This window comes from Peromyscus maniculatus, chromosome 17 (assembly GCF_049852395.1).
Source record: "Peromyscus maniculatus bairdii isolate BWxNUB_F1_BW_parent chromosome 17, HU_Pman_BW_mat_3.1, whole genome shotgun sequence".
Classification (NCBI taxonomy): Eukaryota; Metazoa; Chordata; class Mammalia; order Rodentia; family Cricetidae; genus Peromyscus; species Peromyscus maniculatus.
This window is the reverse complement of record NC_134868.1, coordinates 25570227-25590642: the sequence shown is the minus strand read 5'-3', so window position 1 is coordinate 25590642 and position 20416 is coordinate 25570227. Positions and strand designations below refer to the sequence as shown.

General features: G+C 45.0%; 1 protein-coding gene across 2 annotated transcripts in view; it reads right to left on the bottom strand.

Annotated features, from left to right (window-relative positions):
• The window catches only part of Wwc2 (WW and C2 domain containing 2), a 178546-nt gene that overhangs the window by 110091 nt on the left and 48039 nt on the right, over positions 1–20416 (bottom strand). Inside the window, exon 1 of one of the 2 annotated variants that reach the window (XM_042262852.2) lies at positions 12420–12572. The exons of the other annotated variant lie outside the window; for it this stretch is intronic. Coding sequence (XP_042118786.2) covers positions 12420–12445 — 26 coding nt within the window. The 5' untranslated portion in view covers positions 12446–12572. Of the gene's footprint in view, positions 1–12419; positions 12573–20416 lie in introns of those variants that run through there. 2 annotated transcript variants of the gene reach the window in all.

Below are 20416 nucleotides of genomic sequence, written 5' to 3'. Positions count from 1 at the left end.
AAACTTTGAAAACGTAACAGAACGTGTCTTGGGGGTTCCAGTAATTAAGCAAGTGCTTTTCCTCTTCTTGTGCTTTTATTCCACAGAAGGAAAAGAGCAGACTAGTCAAGCAAACACTTTAACCTGACCTCTCCTCTCCACTAAGAGCCAAGAAATACTTGCTTGTCAGATGACTTGGTTTTGAAAGATGGTTCGAGAATGTAAGTGGCTGTGCCAGCCAAGAAGGCAGGAACGTCGGCAGGACAAAGAGGACTTGTTCAGATACTGTCCGGACAAACGGAAGTGTGCCAAGATGGCCTCCTCCCGCATCCTGCGGCTCAACGCCACACCATGGAGCCCATCCAGGTAAGAACTGTCCAGGGAGGAAGAGTGGATGGAGAAGCTTGATCACACTCACACAGGGGGTCTGTCGGGACGACCCAAACCCGCTGTCCATCAGGAGACATTCCTGCTTAGGCCTCCTGTAAAAAGGCTGAGAAATGGCTAAAACGGACTTGTGTGACTTATCAAAACTGCAGAACTAAGTGGATTTTTTAAAAATCCCTTTATCCTTACTATAGAAGAGTAATCTCAGTTAACAATGTGATGTTTCCTCGGGCTGTTTATTATAAATAATCACATACATGAGTATAAATATTAAAAATACATAGGTTTTACAAAGTTGAGCTCATACTAAATAAACTATACATACACCAGAGCTTTGAATCTCGACTTTAAAAACACATCCTTTAGGAGATGGAGAGATGGCTACGTGGTGAAGAGCACTGATGGTGCTTCCCGAGGACCCAGGTTCAATTCCCAGCACCCACACGGTGACTCCCAACTGCTGTAACTCCAGTCCCAGGGGATCAGACCATGTCTATTAGCTTCTGAGGACACCAGGCATGAACAAGATGCTAAGACACACGTGTAGGCAAAATACCATCCACATTTTAAAAGAGAAGGCCCCTTTATCTCCTCCCTATGGAGACTCGACGCGCCAATAGCACCGCCATTAGTAAAGCGCCTCCATTCCCCAGAGTAATAGCTTACTACTTTCCCAGTTCATAAATCCACATACTTTTAGAAAACATAAAAACAGGAACACTCTACACACAGCTCCTAGGTTAAAGCAGACCAATAGGGGTTCCCTTCAGCCCCTTATTATCTGCTTCCATTGTGTGGCTGCAGTCTGTACTAGTATCTAGAGAAATCTTTGCTTCAGTGAACATACTTACAAGTAACTATAGTTTACTTGTATTTTTATTTGGGAATTTACTATTAAATTCCTAGTAGTTGGACAAAGAATATGCACATTTTTAAGGTTACAAAACATCAAATATTTTTTAAAGTTGCAAAACCCCAATGTGTGTTAGACATGCTCTTAAAGTTATATTGGTACTAAGACACTGTAACCCTTAGGTTGAGGGGATAGCTTAGTAGGTAAAGTGTTTGCCTTGCCTGCAAGAGGACCTGAGTTCAATTCCCAGAACTTACCTTAAAAAGAAAAAAAAAAAAGTAGCTGGGGATGGTTGGGGGTATGCACTTAGAACCCCAGCATTCTGGAGTTGGACAAAGGAGGCTCCCTAGGCTCACTTAGCCAGCCAGTCTACTTGGCAGGCTCCAGGCCAACAGGAGACTCATCTCAAAGGAACTGCATTCTTGAGGATAATGCCTAATGTTATCCTCTGAACTACACATGCATGCACATACAAGTTCATGTGTGTACCTTGACATGCACACAGGAACGAACACATACAGACACACACATTAAAGAACAAAATAAGCCGGGTGGCGGTGGTGCATACCTTTAATCTCAGCACTCGGGAGGCAGAGGCGGGTGGATCTCTGTGAATTCGAGGTCAGCCTGGGCTACAGAGCGAGATCTAGGACAGACATCAAAACTACGCAGGGAAACCCTTTCTCGGAAAATCAAAAAATAAAAAATAAAAAATAAAAATGTAATTCTCACAAATGGCCTCTTGCATGTGGGTTTGGCTCATCTGTACTTATACTTGCTCCTACAACAGAAGAGAAGTCATGTGTACCCACATTCCACATCCCACCAGCCTGAAGATCGTCTAGGGTAGGGGTAATCTAATTACTACTCACAGAGGATGCCTTATCTGAAATGCTTGAGACCAGACCTGCTTCTGGCTTGGATTTTTTTTTTTTAATATTGAAGTGCATGAGATAGTCTGGAAATGGAACCCGAGTCTAAACATGAAATTCATTTATGCTTCATATACAACTTACACACATAGCCTAAAGGTAATTTTATACAATAATTTTAATACTTTCATGCATGAAATAAGATTTCATGGTGTGGAATTTTTCACTTGAGGCTCACAAGCGTTTGGATTCTACAGCAAGTTCAGACTTGAACTATGGGGTGTATCACCTGACTCCTTCAGGGCTTGATTTTCTTCCTCCTCCTCCTCTTCCTCCTCCTCCTTCTTCTTAAATTTTTTTATTATTAAGAAATTTTCTGTCCATTTTACATACCAATGATTTTCTTCTTCTTAAAGTTGATCTACAGCAGCTTTTTACACATTTTGAATATTAATCTCTTGAAGTTTCAAGTATTTCATGAAGATACTATTTATCTCCTAACTTTGTTGATGAGTGAAGGGATGTTTTATTTATTTATATATTTATATATTTATTTACTTACTTACTTACTGGTTTTTTGAGACAGGGTTTCTCTGTGTAGCCCTGGCTGTCCTGGAACTCACTCTGTAGACCAAGCTGGCCTCAAACTCACAGAGATTCGCCTGCCTCTGCCTCCACAGTGCTGGAACTAAAGGTGTACGCCACCGCTGTCCAGCTGGGATGGTTATTTTAAAAAGCTGGTTGGCTAACTAGCCAGTCAGTGGGTATAAAAGTTAAATCCTAGCTCTTCCGTACAGCAGAATTAATTCCAGATAAGTCAAGTCACGTGAGAAAAATGAACCTGACTAGAAGAGGGCGAGAATGTGCCCCTACTAGGAGAAAGTTCGTGCAAGAACCCTTGAAAGATCCTGGGCTCCATCCCTTCACCTGGTGAAGGTTCCCACTACGGCACATGCCACAGAAAGGAAACCCCAGGAAAACAAAACCGTACTCTAGGATTCAGCAGGGCCTTGAGCTAACGGCATTTCTCCCCTTGCTACGGCCAAGAAGGTAATTATTAAGTATTAGAAAGGTATTCAAGGCTTGTAAGCGGAACATATTTTCTCCTTGGCTTATCAAAAGGGATACAATAAAGAAATACAATACAGGGCAAATGCATGACTGTGGGTTATTTTATACTGCAACCTTGTTTCAGCAAACCCATGCTGCAGAACAAGGTCTTAGAGCACGGAAGACCACAGAGCTGGTGAGGTGGTTCACGTGATGAGGGCTCCTGTCCCCGTGGCCTGTGACATGAGTTCAAGTCCCAAGGTTTTCATGGCAGAAGGACAGAACTGACTCCTACAATGGTCCTCTGATCTCTACATGTGTACACACTAAACAGATAAATAGAGTTTTAAGACTCCTCCAAACAAAATAAAATTTACAGATGGTTGTGAGGCTAAATAAAACGTACTTGACCAGTAACAAACATTGATTTTCCTTTTTTTTGGACTGCAGCAGGGAATGGGAGAACCCGGTAGCCGTTAATGGAAGAACCCGAGTCTAGCAGCTCTGTGTGTTGGACTGTTTGGCGATGCAAAATATCCAGTTCCTCTCCCAGAAACCTACTCCATTAGAGAAGCCGGACGCAAGCTCCCTCTGCCGCGACACCAAGATGTAAGACACACCAAGTTCGGGTCTCCCTCTGGCAGTTTGTCCTGGCTACAATGGCGGCCTCTGGCGGTTACCCTCTCCTGGTGGACAGTGCTTCCACAGTGGCACCCACATGCTCACTTTGGAAACAAATGATGTTTTGTTGCATCTTCTTATCACACTATCAGAAAATTATCCATGAGGTAGTCATGGGCAGGGTGGAAGGAGGTGGATAATTCGGTTGAATACAAAACAATCTTCATTATAAAGGCACAGTGTCGGTGTTAGAATCCTACACAAAACCAACCATTTTCCTCCTCTCTGCTTCCCAGCTGTCATGAAGTGAGCCCTGACGTGTACCAGACCGTTCACCAAAGTAGTCCTGTATTGCCATGATCCTAAAGTCGACAGCCAGCTAGCCATGTGCTGAAACTCCCAAGGACAGTGAGCTCAACCTGTGGTGCTCCTTTGAAAACAGAACACTATTTAAAAGCTACATCACTGATTTCTCCTCTTAACTCTCTGAAGACTCCATGTTTGTTAAAGGGGAGTGATCTTCAGAGGTAAGGAAATCCACCTGCCCAAGTCCCAGGCACCTTCCATATACAAAGTCCACCTGATGACTCTGCCTACAAGGAAGTTTCCTGGTCCGGCCCATACTAGCCATATTACCATTTAAGAATTCTACCATTGCATTTAATATGGCTGGCAAAACATATCGACATAGTGTTCTACAAATATCCAGTGTCAGGGAAGAAAAAAAAAAATCCTCTAGTTCCCACAAGATACCTTCGTTAACAGCAGAGAGGCATGCGATAAGACCACAAAGAACAGAAATACTCCAGTATTTCACAGCTCAGGAGCAGACAGCCACAAAGCCAACTACTGGAAAGTCCACCAATAAGGAGCCCAGAAGAGGCCACGAGAACCCAGTGAACCCCAGACGCAGGCAGGAAAAGCAGGGTTCCCTGACAGAGATCTCCTCACACCGGCCTCTATCCTCCCCCCACTCTCCAATCTTCCGCCCTTTTCTCTTTCCCGCCACGTTTGTCCTTTAAGATTCAATATCCTTAGCATTAATTTAAACAGCTTGTTGAGGAAGCCATCCTTGTCTCTGCGACGGCGCTAATTAGTGACATTTTATAAGCTTTCACAAAACATTCTCCCATTCAGGTATTTCAGTGTTTGCATTTCTTGGTTTGTTCAATCCACAGAAGTCCTACTGGTTTTTCATCTTTGTATGCCAAGTGACAGACATACCTTCAGGGAAAACAATGGGTGTGTGATTCCCAGCCAGCTGTTCCACCTGACAGCGCCATGCCACAGGCCTGCCTAGTACCACCTCAAATGTAACTGCCACAAAGGGCAGTACTTGATTTCCCCTCCACAACTGCATCCCTCAACCTTAGCTCTCCCTCCAAAGAATTCAGTCTTAGAAGGTAGTAGTATCGCCACCCTAGATGCTCAAGTCACACCCCAGAGGCATTCCAGGGGCCTCCTTGCCCAACACCCCTTTGTTGAGTTCATCCAAGTCCTACAGGCTGCTGCTCCAGAACAGACACAGCTCATCCAGCTGTCGTCGTCATCGTCATCGTTGTCCCCCCCCCAACCAAAGCTTCCTGGTGTGTGCGCGGCCTGAACTTCCACCCAGGCTTAGTGCGCTTCCATCCCCATCCCTCGGCACTAACTTCTCCACACAGCAGCTGAGGCTTTTCAAAGCGATTTTGAAGATCTTGTTATGCAAAATGCTTGGGAGGCAGAAACAGGTGGATCTCTGTGAGTTCAAGAAGCCAGCCTGGTCTACAAGCAAGTTCCAGAACAACCAGAGGTACATAGTGAAACCCTATCTCAAAAAACAAACAAACAAAAAAACAAAATGTGAGTAGAAAATTAAAATACATCATCTTTTTAAAACACTGCAGTGTTGTGCCTAATACTTAAGTTCCCACATTCTTCTCCTAGAAAGCACCTTCTACAACAAATACCTGTCTTTCTAGACTTTACAAGAAGCCGGGAAAACACACGGTATGCTTTTTACATAAGCAGTACACTTCAGTTTACTTTTCACCCAGTGATATGCTTCAGACTTTCCACGTCGCTAACTTATCTCCTTCACCGTTGAGACCAAAGTCTCTTTGGTAGTTCCAGTACAATCTGGTGTTGTTGGGGATTTTAACTGTACCCAAACAACACCGTATCAAGTATCCTTTGATAAGCTCTAGGTTAGATACTGACTTAGCATGGTGTCTGATCCAGGTTTATAAAGGTGACCTCAGAAGAGTGCCTCCCGCTACACGGCTACACACACCACAAAGTATGCAGGCCAGTGACCGGAGCAAGGTGCTGGATTTGGGGAAGTTCAGGGTTGTCACAGCCCGAAAGCCTCTCTTTCTGAAAGGAGTGATCAACTACATCATAGATATCTAGCTAGTCAGGGCTCCTAGCCTAAAGGCATAGAAAGAGCCAGAAGAGCTAAGACCTGATGACCCCAGGGAAACGTCTGAGCTTTCAATTCCACTCTATGGTTTTTACCTGTTCATGGTCTCACAGCTGTTGCTGCTGCCTTCAGAGACAAAGCAGATGAATCTCACAGTGAACTGGAACTCACTGCCCACAATGTAAAGCTAGAGTTTCAGCAAATCTCAACTTGGTCGAACTTGCCTGGATAAATGCACCCACTGGTCTGGCACCAGTAATGGTGCCTGCCTGTCAGACTTCCTGAATAGACCTCCCATGCTGGAACGCGGCAGTGGGCAAAGCCGGAGCTTCCACTGATAACATGTCATGGAGCATTTGGTGTTCAGAGAATTCCTGGGCCCTGAAGCAGAGACCTCTCAGCGAGATACAGGCACTCCGGCACTGAAGGCCACAGAGGCATCAGACCAGCTTCCTACACAATCAAACCCAGTCTGACTATTCCAAAGACAGCTTTGAGAAGGTAAATGAGTCAGACGTCTGTAGACCTCCAGCTTCTCACGCTGGACAAAAAGCACATCCAGACAGCGTGCTTACCACTTCAAAGACCATAGACATGCAGAAAATGATGTCTACACCAGTTTTCTTAGGAACTCGGGATAGTTTTTTAAATTTAGATATAATGCAACTATATTATATTTATATTACATTCAGATCTACAGAACGTCTGTACATATTTTATACAGGATACCTTACTTATTTACTTATTTACATTTCCTGAATCCTGATGGACAAAGGAGACAACAGACATTCAAAGTTTCTGACTGGGCTCCTACAATGTCTTCGTCTCAAATGTGTGGTGGTATTATGTTCCCTAAAATATTGTGCATCCTAATAAACTTATCTGGGATCAGAGACAGAACAGCCACAATATTAAACATAGAGGATAGGCAGTGGTAGCACACGCCTTTAATCCTAGCATTCCAGAGGCAGAAATCCATGTGTTCAAGGATACAGCCAAGCATGGTGACTCACGCCTTTAGTCCCAGAAAGCAATCCTTTAATTCCAGGGAGTGATGGCAGAAAGAGAAAGATATATAAGGTGAGAAGACCAGAAACTAAAAGCATTTGGCCTGGTTAAGCATTTTGGCCTGGTTAAGCATTTGGCTGGTTAAGCTTTTAGGCTTTGAGCAGCACAGTTCAGCTGAGATTCATTCTGGATGAGGACTCAGAAGCCTCCTCCAGTCTGAGGAAACAAGACCAGCTGAGGAAATGGCAAGGTGAGATAGCTGTGGCTTGTTCTGCATCTGATCGACCAGCATTCACCCCAATTCCTGGCTCAGGTTTGATTTTATTAATAAGAACTCTTTAAGATTCCTGCTACACAAATGATTTCCTATTAAACTTACAAAATCTATATTTAAGTTATCAACATGAGAATCTAATTTGACATCTTTGTAGTAGATGCAAAATACTTGACCAAGACAGATTTGAGGGTTTTTTTTTCATTTTTAATATTTTTTATTAAGAGATTTTTTATTCATTTTACATAGCAACCACAGATTCCCCTGTTCTCCCTCCTCCCGCCCCGCCCCGCAGCCTTCTCCCCCAACCCACCCCCATCAGATTTGAGTTTTTAACATACATTTTAGTGACTGATTGACCACGTCTGATCCCCAACCCTGACACTCGTGGTTCACATGAGAGCTTCCCATTTGAATCATCAACCAACTTGCTGTATGGGCAAGAGGTCACTGGAGTTTATGAGGTGCTTATTTCCTTAGCGGCTCTGACCAATGTGAGTGTGCTGTCTGTCACAGAACCCTTCATGTCTTACCGATACCGTCTTCCTCCCTGTTACCCCCCCCCCATAAACCCCCAAGTCCTGGGAAGACAAAACAGCAGTTGGTATGCCTTCAATATGTCCAACGCATCTGACTCTGCTGACCACATCTGTCCTGACGGCTCCCATCAGTCACACTAAGTCACTCCCACAATACTTAACTAGCTTTTGCAAGTATTTATTTTACTAAAACCCCATGTGCTGGCCCTGAGTATGACACACATATACAGATGGAAAGAATCACAGACTTTTCTAAAGCTCCTAGATTGGAATTTCAAGAATCAAATATCAGAAAACTGAGCAGTGCTCCTAAGAGCCTAAGGAATGGCATTAACATGCTACAAATCAATTCCATACCACGAGTTCGTCGCGCTAGCTAAACATATGGCTGGATCTTTCTACTTCTGTACAGACTTTCTTTCTGGTGTTTCCTCCTCCTCTCTAGCCTGTTTTCTTCTGGCATAGCACCAGGCCCGTCAAGCACTAAAAATTAGACATATGGAATGTGAGGAATGTCTGATAACTTCGGAGATCAGCCCTGAGTCATACACAAAAATGCATGCCCTTTGAGCTTAGCCTCAGATTCAATTCGAGGCTAACCAAAGTCATGAGACCTAAGGCTGGCAAAGGGGACAAGGGGACAGGGGCTAGGCTGGGGAGCTCTAAATATACTTACTCCTCCATCACTGCTAACAGAAATACCGTTTCTTTAGCAGAAAAGCTAATGAACCATAGAGACCAGAGCTTTGCGGAGCTCTAGATTGGCAGCGCAGGAGTTAGGGGGAAAGCCACTATAATTGCTGTACAATAAAATGTGCTCTCACCAGCTCCCCCTCATCAGGGCCACAGCTCTAGTAATTTAGCTGATTCTATAGGTGCAGGTATGTTCAAGATTAAACAGATCCAAAAATCAAAACACAATGAAATCAAAGATCGAAGGATTTGCTCTACTCAAAAAGCAAATGTCAACTGAGGTGTGTTTATCTCAGCTGAACTCCGATTCCCCCCCTGCCCAAGACAGGGTCTCTTGACTGTCTTGGTACTTGTTCAATAGCAGGCTGGTCTCAAACTCACAGAGATCCACCTGCCTCTGCCTCCCGAGTGCTGGGATTAAGCGTGTGCGCCACCACCATACCCTTTAATTGAACTATGAAGGGAAACAAACTTATTAAGGGAAATAAAAAGTGACATCAGAAGTTTTTAAACAATTGACTGGTTTACACACAGGTGTCAGATGATATTACGGGACCATTTTTAAAATTTGTCTATATGATAACATGGTTCTCTACGAGAATACTTCTGTTCTTGGTATACATACGCTAACTTTTTAGGGGGGAAATGGGGAACACAAGTCACCAAAGAAAAAGCCCAGAAACAAACCAACTCCCCCTGCAACCGCCTGAAATGGGATTCCAGCGTCACAGACTTCACAGCAGGCTGCGCCTCTCCAGCAGCCTCCAGTGTGGCTCAGCATCCCTGATGCCTCTCCAGCAGCCTCCAGTGTGGCTCAGCATCCCTGATGCCTCTCCAGCAGCTTCCAGTGTGGCTCAGCATCCCTGATGCCTCTCCAGCAGCTTCCAGTGTGGCTCAGCATCCCTGACTGCACCTTAGACGGGTAAGGTCTCCAACCCAGCACAAGCATCAGACATCTGAGAGGGAGACACACATCACTTTTGCCACTGGCCAAAGTAAATTACGGGTGAGAAGAGAAGTTCATTGCTGGATCTGACCAGAAAAAAAGGACCAGGATGGTTGAGATTAGTGATCCCTATTTTCAGACTATATGACTCTATATGAGACCCCAAAGTCTCCACCAAAGAGCTCTTGGGAAAAAAAAAAAAATGTTAAGCCGGGCGATGGCGGCGCACACCTTTAATCCCAGCACTTGGGAGGCAGAGCCAGGCGGATCTCTGTGAGTTCGAGGCCAGCCTGGGCTACCAAGTGAGCTCCAGGAAAGGCGCAAAGCCACACAGAGAAACCTTGTCTCGGAAAAAAAACCAAAAAAAAAAAAAAAAAAAAAAGAGCTCTTGGGACCAATAAGCAAATTTAGCAAAGCAGCAGTTTACAAAATCAGTGGCTTTTGTGCAGGCCCATAATAAACTCCGTGAGAGTGAAATCAGGAAACAGTTCACTCACGGGAGCCTCACCACCACACACCACCACTACCTGACCAACGAAGTGAAAGACAGCACCAACAGGAATTACAGAGCACTGAGGACAGAGACTGAGGGAGCTCGAACATGGAAAGACATCCATCCCATGTTCACAGACTGACAAAATTAATGCTGTGAAGTGGACTGAAAATAACCTATAGATTCAACACAATCTCCATCAAAATACTGATGGCATTCCTCACAGAAACAGAAAAAAAAAATCATCCTAAAATTCATATAAAAGCACAAAAGACTCGAGTCAAAGTAATCCTGTCCAAAAAAAAAAAAAAAAAAATCCTACACAGAGCAAAAAGGGAAAACACCAGATATCGACCTAATGCACTGACCCCCCCAACACCTCTGACCTCCACATTCATACACACACACACACACACCTCTGACCTCCGCACACTCATGCACTCCCCCACATACAAACACCTCTGACCTTCACACATACATACTATACCCATGCACTCCTCCCACACTTCTGACCTCCACACACACTCATACACACACACACACACACACACACACACACACACACACACACACCTCTGACTTCCATGCACAAATAGGAAAAGAAAAACATTTTTAAAAGCCCTAACACTGGGAAATCAATCCATAAATGTTACTTTAAAACAGAGACAAACACTAAAAGTACCTGTCACATATGTTATGTGGTCACCCTGCCGAGAAAGACTGGGAGGACAAATAGTAAGGTAGGAACCTTATGGTAGGAGCCCACTGTGTGCACATCCATCATGTGCCGATACAACCAACAGGAAACGGTAAAATCATTCTTTAAAAATAAGTCCCCAACGTTCATTGTTAAAGTCAAACTTCCTGCTGCCTCTGTTCATTGGCTGTAAACTCATCCCTGAAGAAGTCTCATAGAAAGTTTTAAAGTTAAAATTTTCCGCTACGCAGTGATGGCACACACCTTTAATCCCAGCATTGGGGAGGCAGAGCCAGGCGGATCTCTGTGAGTTCGAGGCCAGCCTGGGCTACCAAGTGAGTTCCAGGAAAGGCGCAAAGCTACACAGAGAAACCCTGTCTCGAAAAAAAAAAAAAAAATTCCTAGGTGTAAATATAGTTTCCAGGACTCTAAAACAATACAAAAATGTGAAATAGGGCTGAGCGGTAGCGGCGCAAGCCTTTAATCCCGGCACTCGGGAGGCAGAGGCAGGTGGATCTCTGTGGTTCGAGGCCAGCCTGGTCTACAGAGAGAGTTCCAGGAAAGGCGCAAAGCTACACAGAGAAACCCTGTCTTGAAAAACCAAAAAGAAACAATAACGATATTAGCAACATGGCCGCCTTTGAGTTCAAGGCACGTGAGGTTTCGGTTAACAGTTAATATAAACGGCACGCCTCGCTCTTCTGCCGCTCTGCCGTGCGTGCTGTTTTTTCCGTGCGTGCTGTTTGCTCTGTCTTTGCGTGTGGTGTCTGCATGCGGACGGGCGCACACGAGGCCCCGGGTCCCCCCACTGTGGTGCTGCCTCCTTTTACAGCGGGTCTCTGCCTGCCTTAGACAGGGTCTCCCACTGCGCCCGAGCTGGCGGTTTTCCCACTGTCTGGGTGGCCCGCAAGCCCCGGTGGCCGTTCGCCCTGGGATTACAGGTGCATGTGGCCACGCACAGCTTTGCTGGAGACGGGAACACAGATCCTCAAGCACTCCTACCCACTGGGCCATCTCCCCACTCCTGGTTTTACTTTTTTGCTTTTTGGTTTGCAACCGGGTCTCACTATGTGTCCCCAGTCTGGACTCAAACTCATCAACCTCCTTCCTGCCTCAGTTTCCAAAATACTGGGACCGCAGGCATGCACCACCACCTTAGCTGTTTGGCCTTTTTTAGAGATGTCTTTTTGCATTCAACATCCTGTTAAGAGACCCCATGAACTCGCCCTCAAGGAGGTTACAGTCCACTGGGAAAAGGAAGCACATCCAAACTGTGTCTAACGCAGGCAGCAGGTGCTGGGCACCTCGAAGGCAGCAGAGGAGAAATGGGGGTGAGTGGTGGGGAAAATGTCCCAGGGGCTGTATTTGAAGTGGCTGGGCAGGGAACTCTCCGCCACTTTTCCTTATTTTAGAAAGCAGCGAAAACACCCTAATTTAAGCCGATCGCTCCTTCCAAATGCCACCCGACGGCAGCCGTCCACGCCGAGCGCCTCTCGTCCACCCTGCTCTCAGTAAACAGCAGGGGCAGCGGTGGAATCTCGAGAGTGAGCCCCTCTACTGCACCCACCCTCCGCCAGACCGGACCACAATCCACAAATCCCCAAACCTCTTCTCCTTCCCAGCCTTGCCCATCACAGGCAGGTGGCCTGAATGCTCTTGCTGCTCTGAGCTGGCTCGGGAGCCGGGTCCCCGCTTGAGTTGTTAGGCATCTGCACCCTGAAGCTGTTTTAAGCCAGACATCATGGGTCTTTCTAGAAGGAATCTGACCAAGGGCACAGCAACTGTTCATCTGATGTTTTTGTCTTCTGAGGTTAATGAGCATTTGGAACGTTAATCCTCTGAGGCAGCTTTATGTTCAATTGGCCCAACACACCTACTCTTCTCTAAATAATTTGAGACTCTGTTGCCCAAAGAAAGCAACCATCCTTTAATTACCCTGTTTTGGAGCGCAAATTAGTGTCCATGAGAAAGTGTCGATTTTATAGGAACTTGTCAACTTAGGTAAATGTCTCCCCTCTCTGTGACATTAAGTAACACGGGATTAGGCTTTTTAAAATGCAGCTGGGACCTAACACATTTTCTTAAACATTTTTTTTTTTTTTAAAGATTTATTTATTTATTATGTATACAGTGTTCTGCCTGCATGTGTCCCCTCATTATAGATGGTTGTGAGCCACCATGTGGTTGCTGGGAATTGAACTCAGGACCTCTGGAAGAGCAGACAGTGCTCTTAACCACTGAGCCATCTCTCCAGCCCCCTAAACATTTTTTTTATAATACAGTCGTGAAGACAGTAATTGGCTGGTTTAGGAGGGGAAAGTTTTAAGACTTTGTATGCTACTTCTTCATACTGTCTTGACTCCCCAAAATTACTTGCTTCCTTTAGCGTAACACTGTATCATGTAAACAGAGTTAAGTATGTATAAAGTATTCATCCCACCAATGGGCATTCCATGGGCATTCTAAACGGCGGCGCACGCCTTTAATCCCAGCACTCGGGAGGCAGAGGCAGGCGGATCTCTGTGAGTTCGAGGTCAGCCTGGGCTACAGAGTGAGATCCAGGACAGGCACCAAAACTACACAGAGAAACCCCGTCTCGAAAAACCAAAAAAAAAAGGGGGGGGGGGGTTCAACTCCATCTCTCTGCAGCTTCCTGAGGCTCTGCCCTTGACCAATGTCCGACTGTTGGTGTTTTCATCTGTGAAACAACAGAATCGGATTCAAACGCCAGAGGTTAATTCATGCTGGAAAACTTCATGATTTCTTAGGTTCTCTTCAGGTTGTAGTAATTCATGTCGTGTTTTCTCCCTGACTTAAACAGAAATGACTCTTTTAATTGGCAGTAGGCTCTAACAATTTTGTTTTAAACCTCTATGCCCCCAAAGAACCCTTTAGTATTATCTGGCAGGAAATACAAGGATCTTTTAAAATAATTTAAAAAAATAAAAAAATCACTCATGGCCAACTAGATAAAATGTGAGGTCTAGCCTTCGGGTTGCTAACATTCTGACCTCAACTCACGTTCCAATTTTCATCTCCAGAGATTCCTTTACTGTTCCCAAAGCCACGGCCTTACTGAAAATGTTTTCCCTCAGCCCCTAAAGCTGCCTGTGGCCCGTGTGTGTGTGATTTATAGTATTTATCATTAGCTAGACTGTTAGTTAGTCCACACTAACACCTCAGGACCGACTAACTCTCAGGAGCCCACACAAATTTATCATCCAAACTGGAACAATCCTGACCCTGAGAGGAACGTCTATGGGGTGAGATGACCAGACTAAAAGAGAACCTGCCCACGCGGACTGGGAAAGGAAAGGCTCCACAGAAAACCCATCCGGTTCACACTTCAGAGGAAAAACCCTTCCACCTGGCCTTCTGCTACATTTGTATTGCGTTTCACTTACTGCTCCTGCCACACACTTGAGCAATGTGTAGGAAAGTCTCTTCTGCTTCACGCAGTCTGAGTCACGCCGTGATTCAACACTACACTCCCGTCAACACTTAGTATGCAGTAGGCTGGATGATCTCCTAAGTACGCCTGACTTCAGAAGGTTAGGACACATCTTCTGAACAGCAACACAGTTCACAGACAGGAGCCGAGAGGCTGAGGTTGGGCGGATAAAGTGCTTGCTGCCCAAGAACAAGAACTGGAGTTCGGATCCCAGTATCCACAGTGGTCAGGGGAGCATGGTGACCCACTTGTAATTACAGCCCAGAAGGCAGAGACACGAGATTCCCCAGAGCAAGCTGGCTGGGGAGATTAGCCTAATGGCTAGTCCCTGGTTTGACAGGGAGACCCTACTTCAATGAATGAGGTCGAAGAGGAACTGAGGAAGATTACCTGCCATCCACCCCCAGCCTCCACAGGCACCTGCACACACATGCATCCACACAGGTGTGCATGTATACACACCATACACACATGAACACACAAAAAGAAAAAAGAAGGAACCATGTTTCTTGGCTATATCACAGACCTGTCCCCTTTGGTGATGTCCTGTGTTCACTGTGACAAACTTCCTTGGTCACATGATGTTAGTTAGGACACAAACGTATCACCCAGTCCCTTAGAGCCATGATGACAGTACATTAAGTTCTGATACCAGAGAAACTGAACTCTGGGCTTCCACGAGATGTATCATGAAAACCACTGCTCTTAATGGAGCTTCAGAGAACATTAGCTCTCTGGACAGAAGGCTGGGGCAGTTTTGACTACCCTGGATCCCAAGATATTTAATCTGTATTCTTTATAAGCCATTGATCATTTTTTTTTTGTTATGTACTTGAGACAAGATTTGGGAATCCAGATCTGTCTGCAATGACCTTTGTGTCCTGCAGAGCTCACAGAATAAATAATAAACACCAGAAATATTTGATGAATATTCAGAGTTAATTTTGAAAGCTGTGAGTAAATGATGGGAGCTTGCGTCCTGACTGAAATGAGAAATTCTCTGGTCAGGCTGAAGCATGCTTCCAATAGACACCACCTCGGCCCTACTTCATTTAGTTATTATTTATTTATGCAAAACTCTATGAGGTAGAAATAATGAGTTTACAAAACACTACAGTCCGTAGAAATGAAGAGCACTGTTCAGAGCAAGCTATTAAGGGGTAGCTGATTCTGGAACCCAAACATTCTGCCCACCAGTCAACACAAGCTTGACCCACCCAGCAATACAGCAAAGACCTAAACGGGTGTGGCATTTATCTAAAGAAAATATTTACACTGGGCAGTGGTGGCGCACGCCTTTAATCCCAGCACTTAGGAGGCAGAAGCAGGCGGATCTCTGAGCACCAGGCCGGCCTGGTCTACACAACAGCTACACTGAAAAACTCTGTCTTGAAACACCACCCCCTCAAAAAAAAAAAAAAAAGGAAATTAAAGAAAATATTTACAATAAATGTACCAAATGTCTTCCCAAACTCAATTACTTTATTGAAAGCGAGGGAAATTTAAAAGAAACGCTTTCATTAGCTGCTGTTTTTCAGGCACAGGATGGGTAAAGCATAGCACTTTACCCATGGAGAGAAAGGTGTGGGGTCGGGGGAGAGTTTATCATACTGGGAAGTTAGAAGTAGAAAGCTTCTAACACAAAATCTAGTTTACTAGATTAAATGCAGATTCTAAAAGAGCTCTTCCTTATTATTAAATGTGCAGCATTTCATAATAAAAAAAATTAATAATAAAAAAACTGATAATTAAAATGCTGCAATGACCAAGGTATTTTGGAGACGCTTTAACCAAGGCACGTTAACGTCTGGAATGTGTCCAGCCTCTATGGCTTTTACTCAAAGTTGTGAACTAAACAAAAGCAATTCAAGAATCAAATACTTTGGGCCCAAGTGTACTTCATTATACTACATTCAAATACATATATGTGGTGAAAAATGAAAACTTACATTCCATGCCAGTTTTTAAGGTTCCTTTACAACCTGTAAGTTCCTACATTCTTTGTAACAGTAATTAAATTTAAGCCTCAATGGGCTCTGTTCCCATTTGCTAGGAGTCTGAAGGCATGAGAAGTATGTAGCATTTATACAACAGGAAATATCTAAAAGCATTCTGCTGAGATCTCCTTCCTCCACACCCGCTTCCACACCCATTCCTTACAGTGCTTTCAAAAGGCCTGTTGTGTTCTTCAAACAGTAAACTTTAGTTACTAATAAAAAAAAAAAACAGTGTACCTACTCCTCAGTCACATTAGACACCACATCAACGCCACAGCCGCCTTTACGACTTCGGCAGCTTCTCAGGCCCAGCACCCGACCCACAGTGCTCAAATACTTCAATGCCACACAGGTCAGATAGGCTTTTCTGGTGTTATCGGGTGGAATTTAGGAGGGAAAGAAGAAATCTTACCAACTCGGCTTCCCAGTCTCCACATACCAAACCCTGATCGAGAGGCCCTCCCAACATTTGACGTGAATGTGGGGGAACACCCAAGTCAGAAGGGGCCCTTTCACCCCTTTCCACCACCACCCCCCACCCCCTGACCTACCCTCAAATCAACTTTGCCCGGCCATGGCTTGAATTCCCGTAGGCATTTACCCCGTCAATATAAGACTGAAACGAACAGAATGTACAGTGTACGGGCCCAGGAATGTCTGAAGTGTGTCAGAGGTAAGGACAGTACAGCATTCAGGGAGCCAAGCAGCTCTTGGTTATTAGCACCTCAGTTCCAGCACCAGGTACCCGGATAGCAGTGCCTTTCTCTAGGAAATGCTATGAACATGCCTTTTCTGCAGAATTCTAGGGCCACAAAAAAAAAAAAAAAAAAAAAAACTACTATGGTGATTGGGCTATGGGTACACCACCCTGGAGGCTGTCACACAGAACGGGCCCAGACAGCTGAAATTGGCCTCTCCACTTGAAAACATGTGCCCATGCTTCCAGAGGCCAATCCATGTCCAAGAACCTCTTGGTTCCACCAAACAGTATTCTCATAAGAGTGAGTGAAGCTGGCCTCAGTCCAAGCCATTCTGAGACCCTCACTCCCCAAAAGGGCTTATGTCTCTGCTGGTTCCAAAGACAGGCATATGACAAGATTTCTCGCCCAGTGGAGACTTGGCTTAAAAGTTTTCTCAAGCTATTCTTGATTTAACAACAATAAAAAAAGCTGGCGGTGGTGGCGCACACCTTTAATCCCAGCACTCCGGAGGCAGAGGCAGGCGGACCTCTGGGTTCGAGGCCAGCTTGGTCTATAGAGAGTTCCAGGACAGTCAAGCTACCAAAGAAACCATGTCTTGAAAAAATAAAAATTAAAAAAAAGTTAAGAAAATAAAAGAAATCACTGAATTTGTCTTATTTCCTGTCTTTTGAGATTTTTAATCACTTTTTTTTAAAAAAGCAAAATTATGTAATGCAGACTACCTGACTTGTACAAAGTCATATATTTCCCAAATAAAGTAAGAAGAAACTTAAAAACCATGTAATCTGACAGAAAGAAATTAGAGCACAACGTGACTCTTCCATGGACCTTCTTAATTGCAGCTCACAGAAATTATTTTGCCCACACTGTGAGAGAATTTTAATTTCAGTTCCATTTTCTCATTAGCTGCAAAAACTCTGAAAGTACCATTTTGTAAAATTGAGTCAATCCCAACTGAATAGAGTAATTCAGAAACCTCGTTCAATTGTCCATAGGAATACTAATTTCATTTTATCTAAAATTAATACATCCTGGAACACTAAAGCATGCCACTCCCACCTGCCACCTTATTTGATAATTCAATTCTATTTATAATTAAGTTATAAAATTATAAGGCACCCAAAAGTGAGATCGCAAATCACTTTCGTATTGTGACCTAGAAAATACCATCTCTTCATAGAATGAAAAATATCTAAATTGATTTTTAATAACTTTGAGTACCATCCACATGGAGTAGCGAAAGGTAAGGGGAACTTCCAAAGTAATGTAGCAATGGCCCCTCACGGGGTTAAGTCAGAGAATCAAAATGAAAAGCAATAAAGGAAAAGCAGGCAGACAAATCTGAACCCACAGGGCTAAGTTAGCCCTCAGCTTCTCCATTAGATCGGCCCCAAGCCATGCCACAGAGATAAGCCCTGAGTCCTCCCTAAACAAGGTATGTTTTTTGTTTTGTTTTTGGCCGGCAGGAGGACTACGAAACATCGAGTCCCTGTAGCTGTTGGTGGCTCCAGGTCTCTCCTGTAGGCTGACACTCAGCCCTCCCCAGCCCCCCACCCCCACCCCACCCCCACCCCTGCTCCAGGGCACTGAAGGGTGGGAAACCATGCACCTGGGGCAGGAGCAAGCCAAGGGAGTTAAAGATGGAGCCCTGGCCACCAGCAGTCCCCAGCACCCTCTGCTCACAGTGGCCCCGCGTCACCTCTCCCCAGGCACTCATTTTCTGACCTTTCCTGCTCACTCTGTCCACTTCCTCACGCACCCAGCGAGGTTCTGGAAGGAGCCACCGAGGAAACGGCCTCAGCTCCACTCTCCCCTCATTTTGTGTCTACACATACCACCACGATATTTAAGAATTATTACTGCGAAACTGGCAGAAGAGCTCACTCCTCTGAGTCCATCCCAACCCGCCAAAGTGCTCTAGAAAAGAGCAACCACCACCAGAAAGGAAACAGAAAGAACACCGGAAATACTAAGGGTTTCTTGGGATGAATACATTAGAAAAGAGAGGACTTTGATCAGACCCTGGATTTGCAGAGAGGATGCCATGCACACGTCCCAGAATCCAAACCCTGACCTCTAGTAAGTAGATGGGCGGACATCTCATGATGTTTAGGAAGAGATAGATAGATAGATAGATAGATAGATAGATAGAGAGAGAGAGAGAGAGAGAGAGAGAGAGAGAGAGAGAGAGAGAGACTGAGACTGTTGGAGGGGGATGGGACACGGGGACACAGGGACGGGACAGACACAGACAACACGGGCTAGATTGTGGTCTAGTTCTGTTTGCAAACTGACAACTTAAATTCCTACAAATTAAACCAGCTGTCAGGTTTTCAACTTGGAACTACATCTGGGGAAACAGAGGCAATGCCAGAGGGTGGGGGGATCTGAGGAAGGCGTTAAAGCCCGGGAGTTCAGGAGTGATGTACAGCTGTGAGCAGATGCTGGAGCCCAGGAGGAAGGGCTGGGGAGAAGCTCGGGGGAGCGGCATAGGATGTATGGGCATCCGTGCAAAGCCATCACTGAAAGTCCAGGGACAGAGCTACGCGGAGACAACTGAACAGTGGATAATGGCTGCCGAGGACAGCGATGGCAGTGAGGACCGCCACCCGTCTAACGGCAGCACGGCACCAATGAATGTGCAAGCCGAGGCTACACAGAGTCATCTTCATAATTAAAAAGAAGACACTAAGACTGTGCAGGGACCGTTGGGAATCTTCAACAAAGCATTCAAAACTCTCTATAAATTTATTAAGCAAGTAAAAAAAAAAAAAAACAGCAAGGAGTCAGCTTGGCGCACTGCAGTTTAAAACATTAGAAGATTGAGAAGCAGTGTTGACTTCTTCTAGAAAAAGGAACAAGCGAAGGAAGGTTTGCTTCCTTCCTGTTGGAGGCCTGAGGGTCGGAGCACCCCTTCCCCACCGCATCCCGCCCCCCAACCCCCCGGAGCCGCAACCCTCCCTTTTAGTCTGGACTGGATGCTGACAGCTTCATCCTGGTGCTTTCAAGAATGAATGAGGTCCAAGACGCCCATTTAAAGGAACGTACTCGGCCCTCTCACTGCCTCTGAGACTGTTTTAGGCTGAAAAGCTTGTCTTCATTAAGTTCTTGTGGCTCTGGGTCTGGAACGGTGTCCACACAACGCTCCTGCAGCCAGCTCTTCCCTCTATAATTCTGGAGACGCTCAGTTCAAATCTGGTGATGCTACTCCAACAGCGTGGTCAAAGTTTCTGCCACACTGCATCTATTACATAGTCACTTCCCACTAGGATGCTTGAATATTTTCTAATGTATGAAAAACGTTGTATTTCTTCCAAACTTCAGCCACAGAAATGCACATTCTCAATCACCAGTCTGAAAGGCCACTGATGACAAGAAACTTTAAAAGCTGAAATAACGTCTTGGAGTATCGGCTGGATTAACAAAACTGCATTTGTCAATTTAAGGTTTGAAG